General features: G+C 54.3%; 1 protein-coding gene across 23 annotated transcripts in view; it reads right to left on the bottom strand.

Annotated features, from left to right (window-relative positions):
- DYSF (dysferlin) overlaps positions 1–18,946 on the bottom strand; it is a 218,481-nt gene that overhangs the window by 113,021 nt on the left and 86,514 nt on the right. For 14 of the 23 annotated variants that reach the window (XM_065929506.1, XM_065929513.1, XM_065929517.1 and 11 more), the window contains 7 exons: positions 12,813–12,854; positions 11,136–11,251; positions 10,528–10,641; positions 8,912–9,089; positions 8,250–8,374; positions 6,248–6,354; positions 1,377–1,569 (listed from right to left, as the gene is read on the bottom strand). In XM_065929506.1, the coding sequence (XP_065785578.1) occupies positions 1,377–1,569; positions 6,248–6,354; positions 8,250–8,374; positions 8,912–9,089; positions 10,528–10,641; positions 11,136–11,251; positions 12,813–12,854 (875 nt within the window). The remainder of the gene's footprint in view (positions 1–1,376; positions 1,570–6,247; positions 6,355–8,249; positions 8,375–8,911; positions 9,090–10,527; positions 10,642–11,135; positions 11,252–12,812; positions 12,855–18,946) is intronic. The other 9 variants (XM_065929515.1, XM_065929521.1, XM_065929523.1 and 6 more) reach the window with 1 other exon arrangement.

Below are 18,946 nucleotides of genomic sequence, written 5' to 3'. Positions count from 1 at the left end.
CACAGTCTGCGCTGAGGGTTCCAGAGTCTGGGCCAAGATGTGAAAGGCAGTCTGTGGCCCACCCCAGGGGATGGTTCACAGCCACTTCCAGGGGTCATCCTGGGCTTGAGCAGCACAGTGGTACCCAGGTAACCAGGCATATGCCAGAGGCCCCACTTGGGGGAGAGACAACACTGACCCTTCAGGCCGCTTGCCCTCGGGAGCACCCCTTCCACCTCCTGGGCCCTCTTCTCCCCACTCAGGCCCTGGCCTTCTCTGCACACCCCTTCTGCAGAGATCAGTCCTCACCATCTCCCTCCCTGGGGGTCCCACATGGCTCTGGCAGGGCAGGCAGCACCTGTGTCCACCCACGGCATATGGGCAGACCTTTCTCCTCATTCGAGACAAATCTGTGGCCGGCCTGTGTCCCTGGAGACCTGGTGGGGGCATCTGACCCTTGGGGGCAGAGGGTTCGGGGTGTGGACGCAACATTACTACAGGTGCAGGCTCCTCAAGCCTGGGGCTCAGGGGCATCCGGGCGGGCAGGAGACACAGGGTCCTGGGAGAGGCAGGCTTGAGGCAGACGGGCTGGTGGGGAGGTGGGGCTGGTCCCTGGGGAAGGCGGCCCTGGCACTGGACCGAGAGCCAGGCGCCCCGGATTCTGCTCCCAGCTCTGTCTCTGGCATACTTTGGCACCATTTGTGCTAAGTCACTTCAGTCATGTCTGACTTGTTGTGACCCTGTGGCCTGAAGCCCACCAGGCTCCTCTGTCCATGAGATTTTCCTGGCAAGAATACTTGAGCGGGTTGCCATGCCCTCCTCTGGGGGATCTTCCTGACTCAGGGACCAAACCCATATCTCCTGCTACTCCTGCACTACAGGCAGATTCTTCACCACTGAGGCACCTGGGAAGCCTTGGCAGCATTTATTAAGCACATTTATTGAGCATACTTGGGGGCATTTTGGACTCCCCTGGTGACTCAGATGGTAAAGCATCTGCCTACAATGTGGGAGACCCAGGTTCGATCCCTGGGTCAGAAGGATGCTCTGGAGAAGGCAATGGCAACCCACTCCAGTACTCTTGCCTGGAAAATCCCATGGATGGAGGAGCATGGTAGGCTACAGTCCATGGGGTCACAAAGAGTTGGACATGACTGAGCGACTTCACTTTCTTTCTTTGGGGGCGTTTATCAAGCAGCTACTACATGCCAGATTCTGGGCTGGGCCCCACCACACCCAGTATCCCTTCTATGAAGGCAGACATGGAGGCTCAGAGAGATTAAGTCACCTGCCCAAGGCTACCCAGCAATAGAGCCAGTTTGGACCAGACATTCCCCCTGCCCCTCCCAGCACTGACATCCCAGGCAGGAAGGAAGGCACCTGGCAGGGTCAGCTACCTCATCAGCCAGGGCACGGAGTCGCAGGAGCCAGTCCTCAGCCTGCTCCAGGGCGGCGGGGAGCTCACTGTGGCCGAGCTTCAGGGCCTGGGCCGCCTCGGTGATCTGGCTCAAGTGGCGGGTACGCAGCTGGTACAGGTACTGGTCCAGGTGGGTGGCAGAGGGCATCTCCTGGACATCACCCATGGGTTGGCTATGACGGACAGAGACGGGATTTGCCTGATGAGCCAGAGCCCAGCACTCACCCAGGCCCGGGCACACACACACGCGTGTACACATGTGTGCACAGGCCTCAGACCCTCAGCCTCCTGCTGGCTGCTCCATCTGCCCTGGGTGCCTCCTCCAGCCACCTCCTCCAGGAAGCCTGCCCCAACCACACTGGCCAGCGTGCCTCCTGCTATGAAGTACCCTTCTGTTCTGAGGCTGCCTGTCTGGAACCTACCCTCTCCGCCTCCAGTTATGTGACCTCTTTCGCCTGTGTGTCCCCTCTGCCCAACTGACCGCAAGCCCCCAGAGGCCCGGTGGGTCCCTCCTGCCCCCCTGCACCCTCCTAGAGCAGAGGCCTGAGCACTGAGTTGCCTTTGGCTGAAACGAATCCATTCTGGTGTATGCACACTTTCTTCAAGAAGGAAATTTATGGACCCCTGACAAGCCACTGCAGACGCTGTGGGGAGGCCAGCAGCCAGCAGCACAGATGGGTCGACCCAGGGCGGCCCCACAGCATCCCTCCCAGAACCCTCTGCCTTGGGAAGCCTTTGGAGAGGAGGTGGGGGTACACGCAGTCCCGGAAACACGGCCCCAAGCCTCCAGTAGGGGGGCTGGGTTTAAACTCAACCCTATTTGGAGGCGTAGAACTCTGACCACCCCCATCCAAAGGCTGGGCTCCCGGCCTAGGCACCCCTCTACATGGCTCCTCGGGGCCACGCCAAGGCCCAGGGTCAGGCAGGACACACACAGGGGTCACAGAGGACGGAAGGGGTGGGTGACGGCCTCTGCGCTCTTCTCACCGGGCAGGACTCCTCCAGGTTACCTCTGCTCCAGGGTCTGGGCCACCCCACCCCCGCTAACCCCTTGACTCGCAAACAGGACATCAGTCAAGCCCGCTCGCTCACCAGATCTGCTCCCACCACTCGCAGCCACCCCCCACCTCACGTTCCCTCCCCGCGGTGTCTCGGCTCCCGGCTGATTTATTTTTCTGCCAATTTCCCCGAGCTATGCAGAACCAATTACCGCCGAGCGCAGCGGCACCGCCGCCGCCAGATACACCACTCTGGCAGGCCCTCGGCGCACTACATTTTTCCTGTTATTTTTTTTAATTGAATTTTTAGGGTGGGGGGAGCAGTACGCAAACTCCATCTCAGGAAACTTAAGCCCTGGGGCCTGTCTCAGGTCACGTACTGCACACCCCGTGGTAATATAATATTTACTGCCCCGAGGGTGCCTCGGATGGGGCTGCCCCAGGCCAGGAGAGGGGCGGCCTTCATCCCCAGCTCGCTGGAGCACGGCGGAGGGGCATGTTCGGAGGGTGAAGGGGGGCCGGGGCTGGACTCCTGGGCTGGGCCTGCTGGGAAGGGGGCCTGAGTGGGCCTGAGGGCGGGGGTAGGCGGGTCTGGAGTGGGATATGGAGAGGCGAGCCAGCCAGGGTGATTTATGCTCCCAGCCTGGGTCGGGAACTGAGAGGGACTGCCACGCAGACCACCAATGGGAGATTTTCATGGAGCCACCAGCCCAGCCAAGGCTCCCCAAGAAACAGTCGAGACCTGTAACTGCCACAAGCAAGGTGCCCCGGCCCTTTCCCACCCCTTCAAGCCCAAGGCAGACCCAGGAAAAAGGGAGGCCTGGAAATGGAGGCTGGATGACAGGGCCCCAGCCCCAAGGAGGGGCAGTCACTCTACCAATGCTGGATGACTTGGAAACGACAGGCCAGCCCAGGGCAGGGTCCCGCACAGGCTAGGAGCAGAGCTGGGCTGTCCACGAGGTGGCCGTCTGCCCCAGCGGGGAGTGGATGCCTTTATCAGGGATGCTGCCTGGGAGGGGAGAGTGTCCAGCCTGAAAGATACACTGGCCACTGGGTCATTCATTTCACTCCTCATGAGGAACAGCTCTGTTGGTCCTGACCAGAGGCTGGGTCCAGGGATGAGACCCAGCTCTGCCCTCAGGAAGGCCCTGGAACAGACAAGCTAGATCACCCACCCTGCCCCCTGGCCCCGAGCTGTCTCAGAGTCTGGAGTACTTCTTGGAGGAAGGGGACTCAAGCTGCACTGGCAGGGTCAGCAGAAGTGGGTCAGGCCGAGCAGAGCAGGAAGGGACTTCTGGCTGAAGAAGCAGAATGTGAAGGACACTTGATGGTGGAGCTGCGGGTAGGGCTGGCTGGAGGAATGGGTGAGCAGCTGGCGGTCATCTATGGCAAGCTAGCTCATGTAATCCGTGCCCAGGTGCCCTGCTATCGACTGCAGTGATGCATAACACAGAGCCAGGTGGGGGAGGGGAGCGCTCTTGCTATGGCCCCAGGGCTATTGGTGGCTCAGATGGTGCTGAGGGAACCAATCTTCCACAGAGAGGCATGCATGCCCTCCCGAAGGGATGGGACCCTCCTCACAAGCCCTTGACTTAACACCAGGGCTCTTCGGGAGGCCCCCAGCCACCATCGATCCCCAGGAAAGTGATTCACGGAGACCAGGCTTTGCCAGAGGCACTGTGAGCCGAGTACGCCAAGAACAGAGCACTGGGAGAGTGGTGCGGCAGCCCGGGGACCTGGGACCCACCAGTCTCGGATGTGTCAGGCCCCTCGGACCGGCCAAGGTCCACACCGCACCTGAGTCATGAGCAGACCATGGTGAACCCAGAGCCCTGGCCTGCCCTCCACACCCGAGCTGTTGGGTCAGGCAGCGGGGCACAGCCAGTCACTCTACAGCTCCCCCTGCTGACGGCACCGCCTCTAGCTTCACACTGACCTCCAGCCTCCCGACCACAGACGCACAACTGCTACCCAGCACTGCCAGCCCTGAGTGCCTCTCCCTCTGCCAAACCTGCTCTTCTCCCAATGTCCCCCTCTAGAAATGGCCCTGCTCGCCACCCTCCTGCTCTGGCCAGAGCCAAGGGACCATTCTGGACCTTCCCTGGGCCCCCACACTCAATCCACCATCAAAGCCTGTCCAGTACGGAGCAGCAACCACTTACTAGGGTGTGAATCTGGGCGATTAACCTCTCTGAGCCTGTTTCCCCATCTATAAAATGTGGATCCCTCTACTTCCCACCTCATAAGATTCTTATGATCAGTTAATACTGAGGTGAAAGTCTCAGAACCACACCTGGCACAGAAAGTGGTCCCCATGAGGCTGTTATTCACCACAATCCCCCCCAAACAGTCCACACTGCCCCCTACTTCTCTCACCCACGTCCCTGAGTCCCTGCCTTGGGTGATGCCTTCATCAGTCACCCCTCACCACCACCCCCAGCCCACCACTCTCACTGCAGCCAGAGTGAGTGTCTGAACCCCAGGAATCCCTGGGCCCCCACTGCCCCCAGCTCTGGGCTTGCCTTAGCAAACCCGGGAGGCCTTCCCATCAGGACTGCAACTCCCCTCACAGCCCCCAGGGGGCAGCAGGTATCCTGGGCTCCTGCGCCCATGCCCAGAAGTCCATTCCCCAAAGGCTGACTCCTTCCCTCCAGGGTTCTAGGGCACCACCGCCTCCAGGAAGCATCTCTAGATTTGCATAAGATGCACCTGCTCTGAGCTCCAAAGGCACATGCCTCGAGCCCCCAACACCTTCCTTCAGTTGCTCACTTCTGCCTCGTCATCCCCGAGAGGGTCGAAGCTGCACCCTTGTAACGTGCTTTAGGTTCCTCACTTGGAACCTGCCAGGTCTCAGGAAAGTCTGGAGAAGGAGTGAATGACCCATCTGGGCAGCAGGCCGCAGGGCCATTTCTGATAAATGCGTGCTTCCTACCTGGAGTACAAAGGACCAGAAGGGTCCCTGGCAGGCAGCCACGCAGCACTTCTCATACACTCCACAGGGGCTGGGGTGAGACGATTTAGAGGAGGGTGTGGAATATATTTGCATACATTCACACTTAATCCCATGGTAAGAAAAAAGACTGCTATCTATTATTAAATCCATTTAATACCTGGGAAAACTGAGGCCCAGAGAAGTAAAGTTGCCCAAAGCCACAAAGGTGGATAACAAGATGAGAATCTAAGTCTCCTCAGTGCTTCTTCTTCTTAATAATTATCACAGCTATCATTTATTAAATACTTCCTAAGGGCCAGGCATTTTGCTTGTGTGACATTATAAAGCAGTTACAATATTCTTAATGTCAGGTTGAAATGAGGAAACCAAGGTTAAGAGCAGGTGGGTGGTGAGCCCCAAACCACCCAGCTGTGGAGCAGAGGTTCAGATGCTTCCCCTTCTACCAGGGCCCTGGACCCCCATTCTCCTTCACCCCGGGGGCTCCCTTTTCCTGAAGCTGATGATCGGCCATGTCAATAGAAGGCTAAACAGAAACACTGGTCCCCAACACGGCCCCAGGGGGAGGAGGGCGCCGTCACCCCCACCAGCCAGCTCCTCCTGGAGATTCCATCAGGGAAATAGGAGGTCGGGGATCAGAGACACAATGCATCCCATTCAGGTGAGCCGGGCCGCCCCAGGCCCGCAGCTGCCGCTGCTGCAGAGAGATTTATGACCTGCTCTAAATGTCACCTTTTCAACTCCCCGCGCTGGCTCCACCACCTTTGGACTCAGCACGGGCTGGACTGCTGGCCAAGCGTGGCTGGGGAGACGTGCCGTCGCTCACCGCCACACACAAACACTCCCGGGAAAGGGCCCGGCCAGCCAGAAGCGGAGGGCGCGTGGGTGCCGGGCACCCCCTACCTGCAGCCTGCAATGAGCTCATCCATCAGCTGAACCACCAGGGAGTCCACGTCCTCGTCGGAACACTGAGCCTTCAGGGCCAAGTGGACCTGCTCCAGGCCAGCTTCCTGTGGAACAGGCAGGCTGGGGTCAGGAAGGTCACCGTGGGGCGGACCCTCAACCCCCAGGTCCTGTCACCACAGCCCAGCCCCTGAACCAAAAAGGAAAGAACAGGGAGAGCCAAGAACGCAGAGTTTGGACCCCCAAGCCAGCGGCTGTCATGGCTCAAGAACTTTCCAGGGTTCCCTGCACCAAGCGTTCCAATTCCCAGACAGGGGACTCCTGCCCGCATGTGTATCTCGCTCTCCATGGCCCCGTCAAGCCAGGTCTGACGTCTCACAGGTAAGTGAGCTCGGAGCCAGCTCCAGTTCCCACCTGGCACCCTCTCTCCTTCCCAAACCTTACCACCCAAGGAGGCTTGGACCCCACTCTCCTTCCTTCGGGAGCTCACAGACAACCTGCCATCGCGGGCCTCCCCTCCCCAAATTCCTACTGGTGCCCCCACTGCAACTGGTCTCCTCCAGGGGGTGCTCCATCCCCAGGCCTCAGGCCCGAACTGGGAGACAAATCTCCCAACAGGTCACCCTCAGGCCAAGGACTTGCCCCTCCATCCCCACCCCCTTGCCTACCTCTTCTGCCTTCCTGAGCCTGTGCTCCACCCTGGGCCCACCATGCTGCGGACAGACAGACCCCGGAAGGCACAGCCAGCCCCTGTCTCCCAGGCACGGCCTGGCAGAGGACAGATGGCCAATAAGATGCTGGACTTGCACAAAATCGACTCCAAGCTCTCCCAAACCTGGGTGTGGACTGGTCCCTCCCTCCCAGAGAACTGTGGGTCTCAGGGAAAGTGTGGGTCATCGTGGTCCCCATCTGGGGCCAACAACCCCTCCCAGTCATTCCAAAATCCCCGTTCCCTCCTTCCCTTTCCACCTTCCCTCCTCACCATGCTCACCTCCTCCACCTGTCCAAACTTCTCAACCCCCTGCCCTCTACCCTGCTGCCCCTTGTGGACCCCCAAAGCACAGCCACACCTGCCTCTCCCCATTCTCACGGGCCACACACCTCGTGGGTGAGCCTCCACCCCGTGCACACACAGAAATGGCCAGGGGCCACCACCAGGATCTTCCGCCCTTGGCCTCTTCCCTCTGCCCACTTTGACTCTCCTCTGCTCTCTGGCCAAGCACCAGGCCTGCAAATCCCAGCATCTACCAGTAACCCCCAGCCACATCCAGGACAGGACACACTCCTGACCTCACAGCCCCCCTCTTCTCCCCAGCTCCCAGCCACTGGAGGCCCTCCTCAAAGCTCCTGCTCCCCAGTCCAGCAGACCACCAAGTCCTTGCAGCTCAACTCCTTCCGATTTCTCCCTGAGGTCAGCTCCCTCCCAAAGCCACTCCCCTGGGCCCCCGCAAGGGCGTCCTAACTGGCTCCCAACTCCCCTCACTGGATGCAGACCCTCGCCGCCCTGAGTTGCTTGCCTGATGCTAACTGGCCTCCTCTCGCCTCTGAGCCCCCCTCCCTAGGGAATCCTGGAGCAATGTCTGAACTGAAATGTCAGCCTTTGTAGGAGAAGGGTGGATGAACCTGCTTTCTCCTTTACTAAGCTGACCCCTGAAGTCAGGGGCAGCATCCTGTTCACGTCCACCCTCTAGCTAGATGTTTCCAGCACAACCCTTGCTGGGCTGAGTCAAAGGCATTCGATGAATGAATGAACGGGTGGATGGATGGCTGCAGGCTCTGTCCTCAGCCGGCGGGTCGGTTTCTCTCAGCCGTGTCCCTGTGCCATCTCCTACCTCAGACTTGTGCAGGGCAGGACTGCAGGCCTGGCCTGGTCAGGACACAGGGACCACAGGCGTGGTGAGGTCTGCAGGCTTGGCCCTGGTGGAGGCAGGACTGAAGACACCCGCAGGCCGGGAGGGGTTGCATGCATGGGGTGCTGTGGGTGGTGCCCGCTTCCACTCACCAGCTGGTCGGCAATCCTGAGAAGCTGGTTCTGAGCCTCGACCCTGTGGCTGATGTCCTCCCAGTAAGAAGACAGCACCACCACGGGCTTCACATTACCCCAGGGCAGGTAGTAGTAGTGGCATCCTGGAAGGACGCAAGGGCCTGGCGCTGAGCCCCGAGCAGAGGAGTGGGGGGCCCGAGGTAGGGGGTGGATGCAGACACCTGCCCCCCACTAAGACACCTGTGGCACGACCTGTATTCCCCAGTGCCCGGAAAAGGTGCTAAGAGTTCCCTCCACACACTGAACAGACAGCTGCTGCTCTCATTCGGACTCCTTAGCACATCAAAACCGAGGGGCTGTCAGAACGGCCCTGGGAATCCCACGCTCTCCAAAATCTCTACGCAAAGCCCCGCAGCAACCATGGAATGAGTGGTCGCCAAAGGCCAAGATCAAGGCCGACCACTGCTGGTGTCAGGAGCCCAGTCTATGGATCCCAGCAGGAGGGGTGCACCTAGAGATGAGCACGGGGAGGCAGCAGATCGGGGAGCAGGCTAGGGGTCCCCCGAACACGTGTGCCTTTGGGCGAGCCTCCAGAAGCTTTCTGCAGGGGATGGGATTTAGGGCTCGGCCCCTACTCTGAGTTCTGGGTCCCCTGCCAGGCATGCAGCCTCCGGCCTCACCATCGAAGACCGCCCGGCTGTACTGGGTGGTGGAGGCCAGCGGCAGGCAGGTGGTGTCGAACTTGTTGCCATAGTTCCCGATGCTGACCTCGAACTGGACGGCATCATCAACGTCCTGCAGCATGGTGGCCGAGTAGAAGGCGGCAAAGAGCGAGTACTTGCGCCTCCGGAGGTACTTCTGGGGGCAGAGAGGGCAGCCTCAAGGTCACAGGGGGGAGGGACAGGGACACCGGTGCAGGGAGGGGTCACGTGGCTGGAGGCCCGGGCTGAGCCTGGCACCCAATAAATCCTGGCTGGACGGGTGGGTGGCGAGTGCTCCGGCTCTGCACCAGAGCCCAGATTTGGTCAGTAACTGAGCAAACTCATTCCAGGCCTGTGTGTTTGGCCGTGTTCCTCTACTAAGGTCTGCGCCTCCGAGGTCATGGAGCTCCTTAATCCAAACCAGCAGCGGAGGCACCACAACCCCAGAAAGCCTGGTCTCCTGCCTCTGCCTTTCCAGAAGGGGCCGAAGGCTGTAACCCACCGTGTCCCCCTACCCAGAACACCCACTCCACACCACTCAGCTCCACCACGCTGGCCAGCTCTGCAGCATTGCAGGCTGCTACGTGCGTGGGATGAATGAACCCCATTGTCCCTGCTGGGCATCAGGCACCAGGCTGAGGACATGGCCAGCACTCAACCACACATCCTGGCTTGAACCAAGATGACTTTACGATCCCCTCTGTGGAAGGCAGAGAGGAGAGAGGTTACATGACTGGTTTATTAGATCAAGTACACAGTGATAATAGCTAACACTTATTGAGCACCTACTGCATGCTGGTATGAATAAAATTCATTCTCACAACAATCTTTTGAGGTAAGTATAATTATTACTCCCACTTTACATATAGGAAAACTGATACAACTGGTGAGTGGACAAGCCAGAACTCAAACCAGCACCACCGACTACAGGATGAGAAAGTATAAACCCTCATGAGGACTCCACATAGCTGCCTCCTAGAAATAAGGCCCGGTTCCATCACTTGCCGCTCTGCTACATTTGAGCCTCAATGTTCTTATCTGTAAAATGGGGATACTCAGAGCAGGCACCTGGCAGGTGCTGGGAGGACTCAGTGACATCAGGAGTATCATCAGCATTGTGTCTGACACACAGTGATTCATAAGTGTTAGCTATTCTTACATTATTACTATTTTAAAATAGCCTCTCATTTTGCATCAAGCTCTAGACTTTAAAACACTTCTATTTATCTTCTTTTGGCTCAGACAATAAAGAATCTGCCTGGGATGCAGGAGATTTGGGTTTGATCCCTGGGTTGGGGAGATCCCCTGGAGGAGGGCATGGCTACCCACTCCAGTACTCTTGGCCTGGCAAGGTACAGTCCATGGGGTTGAAAACAGTCGGACACAACTGAGCGACTAACACTTTCATTTCAGGAACACTTCACTTTTTATCTTCTTTGAGCTTCTGAACATTCCTCAGGAAGGCAGACCAGATGCTGGGTTACTCTGAGGCCCAGAGGTGTGAAGGCGTGTGAGTGTGGGTGGAGCTGAGCCCTCCTCCACCAGCCCCACTTGGCCACCGCCCTCCTGGTCCCTCCCAGGGCCACACCCCTCACCTCCACCCGAAGGATGTCATCGGCAGAGAGAGCCTCAACTTTCTGTTCACTGTGCTCCACCAGCTTGGTCTCCAGGGAGAGCAGGAGCCGGCCTCGGTAGGCCACGCCTTCCCCCTGGGAGGGGAGGTAGGGTCACTAGGAGCAGGGCCAATGGAGGGGAGAAGGGCTAGGGAAGGAGCCCCATCTGGCCCTGAGGTCACCCATCTCCCAGAAAACCAGCAGGTCCCTGAGCCACACCCCCTGCAGATGTGGAAACAGTGGCCCAGAGGGTCCAAGGGAAATGCCACCCTGATGGTCAGTACCAGGGTCCAACCTCACCAAGGGGAGAATGAACCTTGAGACAGACAGAAGCCGGGCCCCTTGGGGACCAGGAAAATTAGCAGGAGTGGGGGTGGGGAGGGGATGTCAGGCTTGCCCTGAAGGAAAGGCAAAGAAAAGGGAGTGGGAGGGAAGAAGGGGCCAGGAGGGGTCTGGGAGGAAGAAGGGGTCTCTGAGCGGGTGGCTGCCTGGCCCTGGGCCCGCTCAAGCACCACCAGGCCCTTGGAGTCCAGGCTGACCTCAGATACCACCCAGGCAGGCCCCAGGATCTGGGTTCCTGTCTGACTTACCTTGCCCGTGTTAAGCTCTGCATAGGGATCCGGGAAGCCAGTGAACTCCCTGGGGCTGCCATAGAGGTTGATGTAGCAGGGCCCGAAGGTGGGGAGGAAGCCTAGATGGTCATCCACTGAGAGACACAGACACAGGTGCAGATCAGAGGGGCCGGCCCAGTCGAGATTTCGAGCGCTCACCCCTGCGACCTTCAGGCCAAGCCCATCCCCGGTCTCAGCACCTCACACATGCACAGGATGCAGCCCCCACAAACATATAAAGGATAGTGACCCCCAGGAGAGCTACCGCTGTCTCCCCTGCGGGACTTTAATCCTCACCATGTCGAGACATGGAGATTTGTATTGTATTAGTCTCGTTGTATAGATGAGGAAGCTGAGGCCGAGAGATGAAAAGGAACACACGACTGCAAAGAGGCGTGACCCCAGTGGTCTCACCTTCAAGCCCATGCACTCAGCCGGCATGTGAAGCTAGGGCTCGGGCTCATTGCCCCGCCCCTCCCAGCCCACGCTCATCCCCTCCTCACCCTGCCCTTCCATCTGTGTCTCAGGCCGTCCGGCCTGTGGGGAGGCACACGGAAGGCCCAAGAGCCTGGTCACCAGAGACATCATCTCCTGGACGCCAGGGAGGGGGCCCAACTCGATGTCACCCCACACACAGGGCAGCCCGAGGCACATGTCTCCTCCACCCCAGTATCCTTATGGAGTTGAGATAGACCATCTAATAGCCTTGACTCATCCTGGCATCTCCAGCCTCTTCCCCACTTTGTGCAAAGAAGGATCTTTCAGTGGAGCAAGTTGGAGGAGAGTTTGAAAATTACACTAATGATGAGACAAAAATCTTTCCTCCACATCATTTCCATCCTTTTATTTTTTGAAGGCTCTCTTTTGTTAATGTCATGACTTTCCAGCTGACAGCCAAGTTTCCTAGGACGGGACTTCAGTGGCCAAACTCTGAGAATCCTGAAAAGCCAGGGTGCCTCATCATCGGAAGGAGGAATGGCGAAGGTGGGAGGGGGGCCCAGAAGCAGGTACTATCTGAGATGACTCTGAGTGCTCAGACCCTGGGGTGGGTTCCGGGGCTTGAGTCCATCCCTGGGCAGTAAGATATCCCCAGCTAGGCGCAGGAGCATGCCTGCTCCAGAGCCCTGCACCAGCATCACTCCTCCAGTCCCCAGCACACACCCTGGCTTTGGGGACGGGGGTGAAAGACCTGATGGAGCTGTTGTGAGCATGACTAATTATTCATACTAATCATCTTGACTATAATTTACCTTGCAAATGTCAACTTCAAGAGTTTTCAGCTCACCCCGGCCTCCTCCCTCCCGGTCCCTAAGAGGACTCACACTTCCCCTCCCTCATCATGGACCCCCTGCCTGCTCCACACAACCCCCACCCCACCCCCCACCCCCCCCACCCCCCGCGAGAGAGCGTGAACTCATTTGAGTTCCAGTGCCTGGCACATTCGGCAAGGGGGAATATTCTTTGAAGCGTTCCCAACAATTTACATATTCCACCGTGGTTGAGAGGTAACAGCCAAAGTTAAGCTTGGGGATTGCGGTGGGGAATCTCCAGCCCACCACAGGCAAATGGAACACTTCCCCACAACCAGCGCCCTTGCCCCTCCAGTAAAAACCTCAAGGCCCACTCCCTCGTCATCCCGGAGGTGAGAGCACGTACGGTCTGTGGCTGGAGGAGGCTTGACCACACCTGCAGGCTCCTCTAAAGCGTAAAGAAATGGAAGAGGGGTTAGGATGGGCGTGGCTGGGTGGAGGACCAATTAGGTGAACGAGGCACTGTGGATGGACAGCTGGCAGACAGACAGAAGGAAACAGCTCCTGGACGGGAAACAGATGTGGGCCAAGATCCCAAGGCCAGCCCAGCTGTGAATGTATCACACACTAGGTCATCGGTGCAACCCCTCGGCCAGACACAGTCCCAGTGCCCCGGCGTGAGCGTCGCTGTCTGCCTGCAGGACTGTATGTTCTGTCTGTCAATTGAAAACTGGACCAGAAACTTGACTCAATACATCCAAGGAATAACACAGGAGAGAAAAAAAAATGCTTTGCCATATTATAGCCAGATAAGAGGGGAAAACAAAGTACAGACGCAAAAAAGGGTGAGGGAAACGAGAAAGGGCCAGAGCCGGGCACACACAGCGCTCCACCCCCAGGCAGGTTGACAGCACGGAGTGGAGGCGTTTCAAGGCACAAGATCTCCACCTAGTGGTCATTTGTAGAATTACCACTAAGGGCTCCATGTTGCATTTTCACAACAGCAGGCACTGGGAGGCTTTTGGCACCTGCTGTTTCAAATGAAGCACAGTGTCAGACACTGTCCATGAGCTGGAGGTTCTACTCTTGGGTGTACCCTAAACACAGGTAAGGAGGGCCTAGAAATAAGAGAAGCAAGGAAGGAGATGCTCTGGTAGACTTCCAACTTCACTTCAAGACAAGACGCCCCCAAAGGATGTAGTCCTCAGTCCCCTTCCTCTGTCCTCTCTGGTTCTGCCTCTTGCCACACTCTGACCTTCCCTGTCTCCTCCTCCAAGCATCCAAGTGTGGCCCAGCATGGGGTCCTGATTGACCTGGGGCTGTGTTTGATGAAATACCTAATTATTTTCATTCACTGATCACCTTTACCTATTGGTCTCCTTCAAGAAATAATACCTATTGCTATTTTCCTATAGCTCCATGATCAGAATTAAGAGCCAAGAGCTGAGCAAAACATTGTGGCAGGAAGGAAGAATGAGCAGAGACACAGGAAGAAAGGGTGTAGAGAACAGGGAATGTGGATACAAGGACAGAGCTGACCAAGTGAGCACAGAGGGTGGATGGAGGATGAGCAGGGCCTGAGGCCCTGAGACCCAGCCCCTCAGCTCTGCACAGCCAGCCTCAGCTAGGAATGCCGGCCGGCAGGAGTCAGAGTGCATAAACCATAATTCATGGCCATTCTCATATCCACAGGAATAGGTTTTCATCAGGAGGGGAGCGAGGCCTCCGGTCATAGGGGAGTTTCAGCGACCACAGAGGACCGACCCGGCACAGCTGCACCCCCAGGGGAGCACGACCAGGGCCCTCCGGAAGGAAACAGATTCCACTTTAAGCTCCTTCCAATGATTACAAACAGGCCCGGCCAGTTATCTAGGGCTAATGAGGCCAAGGTCATAGTTCCGACCCCCATGTGCTCCTCGCAGAAGAAAACACAGCTTTCCACCCACAGACCAACTCTGCGTGCTGGCTGCAGACTAATGCCCAGCCCAGACACAGCTGGCCCCTAGTCCCACCGGTCAGCTGAGCAACACGTGCCTCTGGTGGCTGGAAGGACCGAGCGAGGGGGCTGCCAAGCAGCCTGGTTCTCAACCACGCCTTTTTCACTAATTGCCTCATTCATTCATTGGTTTGTTCCACAAACCTAACAGGCACAGAACAAGGCAAGGTAAGACAGAGCCCTGCCGACAGCTAAGGCCAATGACTTCCAATTCAGGGGCAGGGTCACAGGTCTCCAGGTGTGAGGATCATGCTTGTGTCTGCAGACAGCTCATAAAGTCAAGGGCAGAGTCATCAGTGAAGCCACCCAAGACAAAGCCTCTATTTAGTCCTCACCACTCTTCTGCCAAAACACAAGTGTTCTGGTGTGTTTTCCCTAAGCCCAAGGAATAGGGGCTGGGGAAGCCTCAGAACACAGATGAACGCTCCCAGTTTTGTGGCCTGAGCAGCCCAGCCCAGCTCCCTCACCTGTGGAAGTACAGGGCAGGCCCTCCCAGCTCAGGACCCCCTTCTCCTGGAGCATCTGAGGCCACTACCTGCAGCCAGCCCAGCCGCTCCCTCTGCCTCTCAGCACATCTCCCACGCCCACGGCTTGGCTGCCTGACTCCAGCCCGCGCCAGGCAGGAGGAGAAACCAAGAACTGCTGGGAAATCCTCATCATCTATGTTCCAAAGACAAAAAGAAACGAACTTTGGATTTCGTAGCTGTGGAAAAAACTGCCTGAGTGCTATTTATGTAGCATGATTTTCATATGTACAAAGTTATAAAAGAATTTGTGTCGGTTTCATAGGGCTCGTGTGCCTGCTACCTTTCAAAAGGACTAAGGCTTCTCAGGAAAGCACTCCTCATTAAAAAAAACAAATTTTTTACTAAATGCTTTGGAGCACAGGGTCCAAGGAATACTTAAGTGTGCCCAGGCAAACTTGTGGGCAGAAGTATTTAAGAGGCTAGTGTTAGGTCCTGTCCTAGCTGGAAATAAAAACAAAAACACGAAAACAAAAACTCCTGGTTGGATCAAATAATCTGGCGAACTGTGAGGCTGGAGAACATAAAGAAAGAATCCATTTTTATAGTTTGGTTTAGTTTGAGCTTTGAGAGTAGTGGGAAAACCAAGGGCCACGCATCACCCAGATATTCTAGAACATCCTAGGGTGGAGAAAAACGCTCAAAGTTGAAGTGACATTCAGAGGTGGCCTCAGGACAAGTGGGAGACGCTTGGCAGGGAGGCAGGCACGGGCTAACCTTCCAGGCCTAGAAAGAGCTTGAGAACGGCTCCAGTTTGAGCAATAAGTCTCACTGTTTTGTTGCTACAGAGATCAAGCTATTTAACTGTATTTAAAACTGGTTAGCTGGTGACAAGAAGATTCTCATTTATGTCCAAAACAAACTGTGGGAGCCTGTGGTCCATGAACCACAATGGGTTGGCCATGGCTTCAGCGCCATCTAGTGACCAAACAAATCTCTTTCTCACGTTCCCATTCAAATATTCATGATGACCCTGGAAAAGAGCAAGGTCAACACCACCAGCAGACGTGAAGATGGATGGGGGCACGGGCATCTAAACTCTCCCTCGGGGGGCTGCCAGCAGGCAGAGCTGTAGCCTCGTGAGACAGTGGCTGCTGGAAAACAGTCAGAAAGGCAGCTTGTGCCTCTACCAACATTTGCCCTTGGACTCAGAGACAGGGACCGCATTGGTCAGCAAACTGGAGAAGAGGTTCCTTCCATGCAGGAATTCTGGTCCATGAGGAGCCTAGAACAGTGTCTCTCCCACCCACCTCCGTGATACACTGCCCTCACTTCCCATCTTTCTACCTCTACGTCCAACTATCAGAACAGCAATTGCACGAGGACCGCATCCTGGGACCAGCAGTTCCCACAGTCAGGATGGGGAGGGGCTGGGGCAGGAGGAACCCTTATCGCAGGGGTTTCTGGGAAGGAGTGTTGGTATATTCCAACAATTACAAGTATCAGTGATGAAATGAGCATGGCAGAGAGCAGCTAGATGTTAACGCATCGGGACGGAAACTGGAAGTTCATTGTAGAATTTTTTACTTGTATATATATATATTTTTTTAATGTTTCAGAGAATCTAGAAGAGACTGGTCAGCCTCAAAAGTGTTAGGTGGAATCTGCCAGAAACTAGGCATGCTAATCTGACCTCCAGATAAAGATCTGAGAAGATGGATGAACGGAGACCCACACATCCTGTCTGTGGAAAGATGCCAACACTGACCAGATCTTGTGAGAGTGTGAGAGTGAACAAAAGGGGAGGGGAAAAACAGAGAGCCAACCAGGATAGGGAAATAGGGAGGAAACAGCGTCTGTAAAATTCAGGAGGGTGTTCACCTTGAACTCTCAAGAAATGATTTGGAATCCTCAGGAGAGTGCAGGAAGACATAGCTTTTGTGGAACAAAATAAAATGAGGGAGAGAACAAAGAGGAAAAGAAAAATATAAAAGGAAAGACAGAGGGAAAGGAAAGCATGACAAGAAACTAAAAGTGCAATAGTCAATTTTAAACCACATGGGAAGCAGTAAAAAGCAGAATTGGTACAGGGGGGAAAAAAATCAGAATAGGGATGCAGAAAGCCAATAATCATGATACTAAAGAGCAACATTACTTTAGGGTTTATTGTGTTCCAGAATGTGACATTTATAGTCTCACTGGATCTTTGCAAGGACCATACAAGGTTGGGACTGGTGGGAGGAGACTGGAGCAACTCTCTTGAAGCCCCCTGGCTCCAGAAGAGCTCTTATCCCACCCCACTCCATGCCTTCAGCTGCTCAGACAACAATATTAGAGTAGATGAAATCACTCTTCAACTCAGATTTAAGAATTCACTGTGCCTCAGACAAAATTCAAGAGTCCTGCTCCTAGACAGATCCAAATAATTTTTTAAACTATAAGTAAAAAGAGACATTTCTACAAGCCAGAAAAAAGGAAAACTATCTATAAAGGAATTAAATCAAACTACTCTCAGAAAACGCATCAAAAGAAGTTCAAAATAGATTAAATATCTAAATGTAAAAAAATAAAAGTAAAAAATAGAGATAAATACAACCTTGGGATTTGCTGAAGGCCAAAATCATGACATATGTGGCAGAAACCATACTTCCATTACTTAAATAAGAAATACTGAAAATAAACACAAGTTAACTAGAAAGTTGGGTTTCCCTGGTGGCTCAGACAGTAAAGAATCCACCTACAATCAGGAGACCTGGGTTCGATCCCTGGGTTGGGAAGATCCCCTGGAGGAGGGCATGGCCACCCACTCCAGTGTTCTTGCCAGGAGAATCCTTATGAACAGAGGAACGTGATGGGCTATAGTCCAAGGGGTCACAAAGAGTCAAATGTGACTGAGCAACTCAGCACACAATTAGAAAGTTAAAAAGGAAACAACAAAATATGTCTAAAGAGAGCTAAAGATTTAAAAGATGAGAGGATAAAACGTTAGAAAATATTAAAACTAATGTGTGCAAGTGCAGTCACCAGCTGTGTCCCACTCTCTGTGACCCCGTGAAATACAGCCTGCCAGGCGGCCCTGTCCACGGAATTCTCCCAGCGAGAATACTGGGGTGGGTTGACATTTCCTACTCCAGAGGATCTTCCTGACTCAGGCATCAAACCCAAGTTTCTTGTGTCTTCTGCATTGGCAGATGGATTTACTATTGCAGAGCTGGGAAGCCCGTTAGAACTCATATCTAAGCCCAAAAACTTTTCTTTGAAAATTTCAATACAGTAAGGAGAAAGAAAAACTTCTAAGACTAATCAAGAAAAAAGAAAATTCAAACACATATCATTAGAAATAAGAAAGGAGAGAGAATTGTTTAAATCATAAAAGATTCCTCTGCACACACTATAAAAAAATTAGAAGACCTCCATGTGATAAATATTTTTCTAGAAAAATGTAGATTATCAAAATTAACTGTAGTAAAAGTAACAAACTAAAAATACCAATGATCACAGGAGAAACTGAAAAGGTTTTAAAGAGCTAGTGCAACACCCACTCAAAAAGGGCACCCAGCCCACATGGTTTTATGGGTGAATTCTTTCAAACCCTCAAAAGACTATATTCTTATGTTATATAAACTGTTCCAGATGTTAGAAAAGACTTTAAATCTTTCCAATTAATTTTACAGAGCCAGCACAGCCCAGATACCAAAACCTAAGAAATAATAAGCAGACATACCAATTAAAGATAATAGAAAATCAAGAAATAGGACCAAGAACACATTTAGGAATTTAGTAGGGGATAAAAGTGGCATTTCAAAATGTAGGGGAAAGATTATTCAATACATAGTGTTGGTATCACCAAAGAACAATTTTTTTAAAGTAATGTTAAACCCTTGCCTAATTCACTAAGGAAAAGATTAATATATTTGGCTATGTAAAATTTTTAAATTTAATAGTTAAAAGCTATTACATGATAAAATAAAATTGACAAAAATTATTTACAACATAGATGACAGGAGAAAGTTAACCTCCATATACATACAGAACTCTTAAAAACAATGAGGAAAAGACAAACATGCCATCAAAAATGTG

The sequence above is a fragment of the Muntiacus reevesi genome, chromosome 3 (genome assembly GCF_963930625.1).
Source record: "Muntiacus reevesi chromosome 3, mMunRee1.1, whole genome shotgun sequence".
In the NCBI taxonomy this organism is placed as follows: Eukaryota; Metazoa; Chordata; class Mammalia; order Artiodactyla; family Cervidae; genus Muntiacus; species Muntiacus reevesi.
This window is presented reverse-complemented; position numbering and strand designations above follow the sequence as displayed.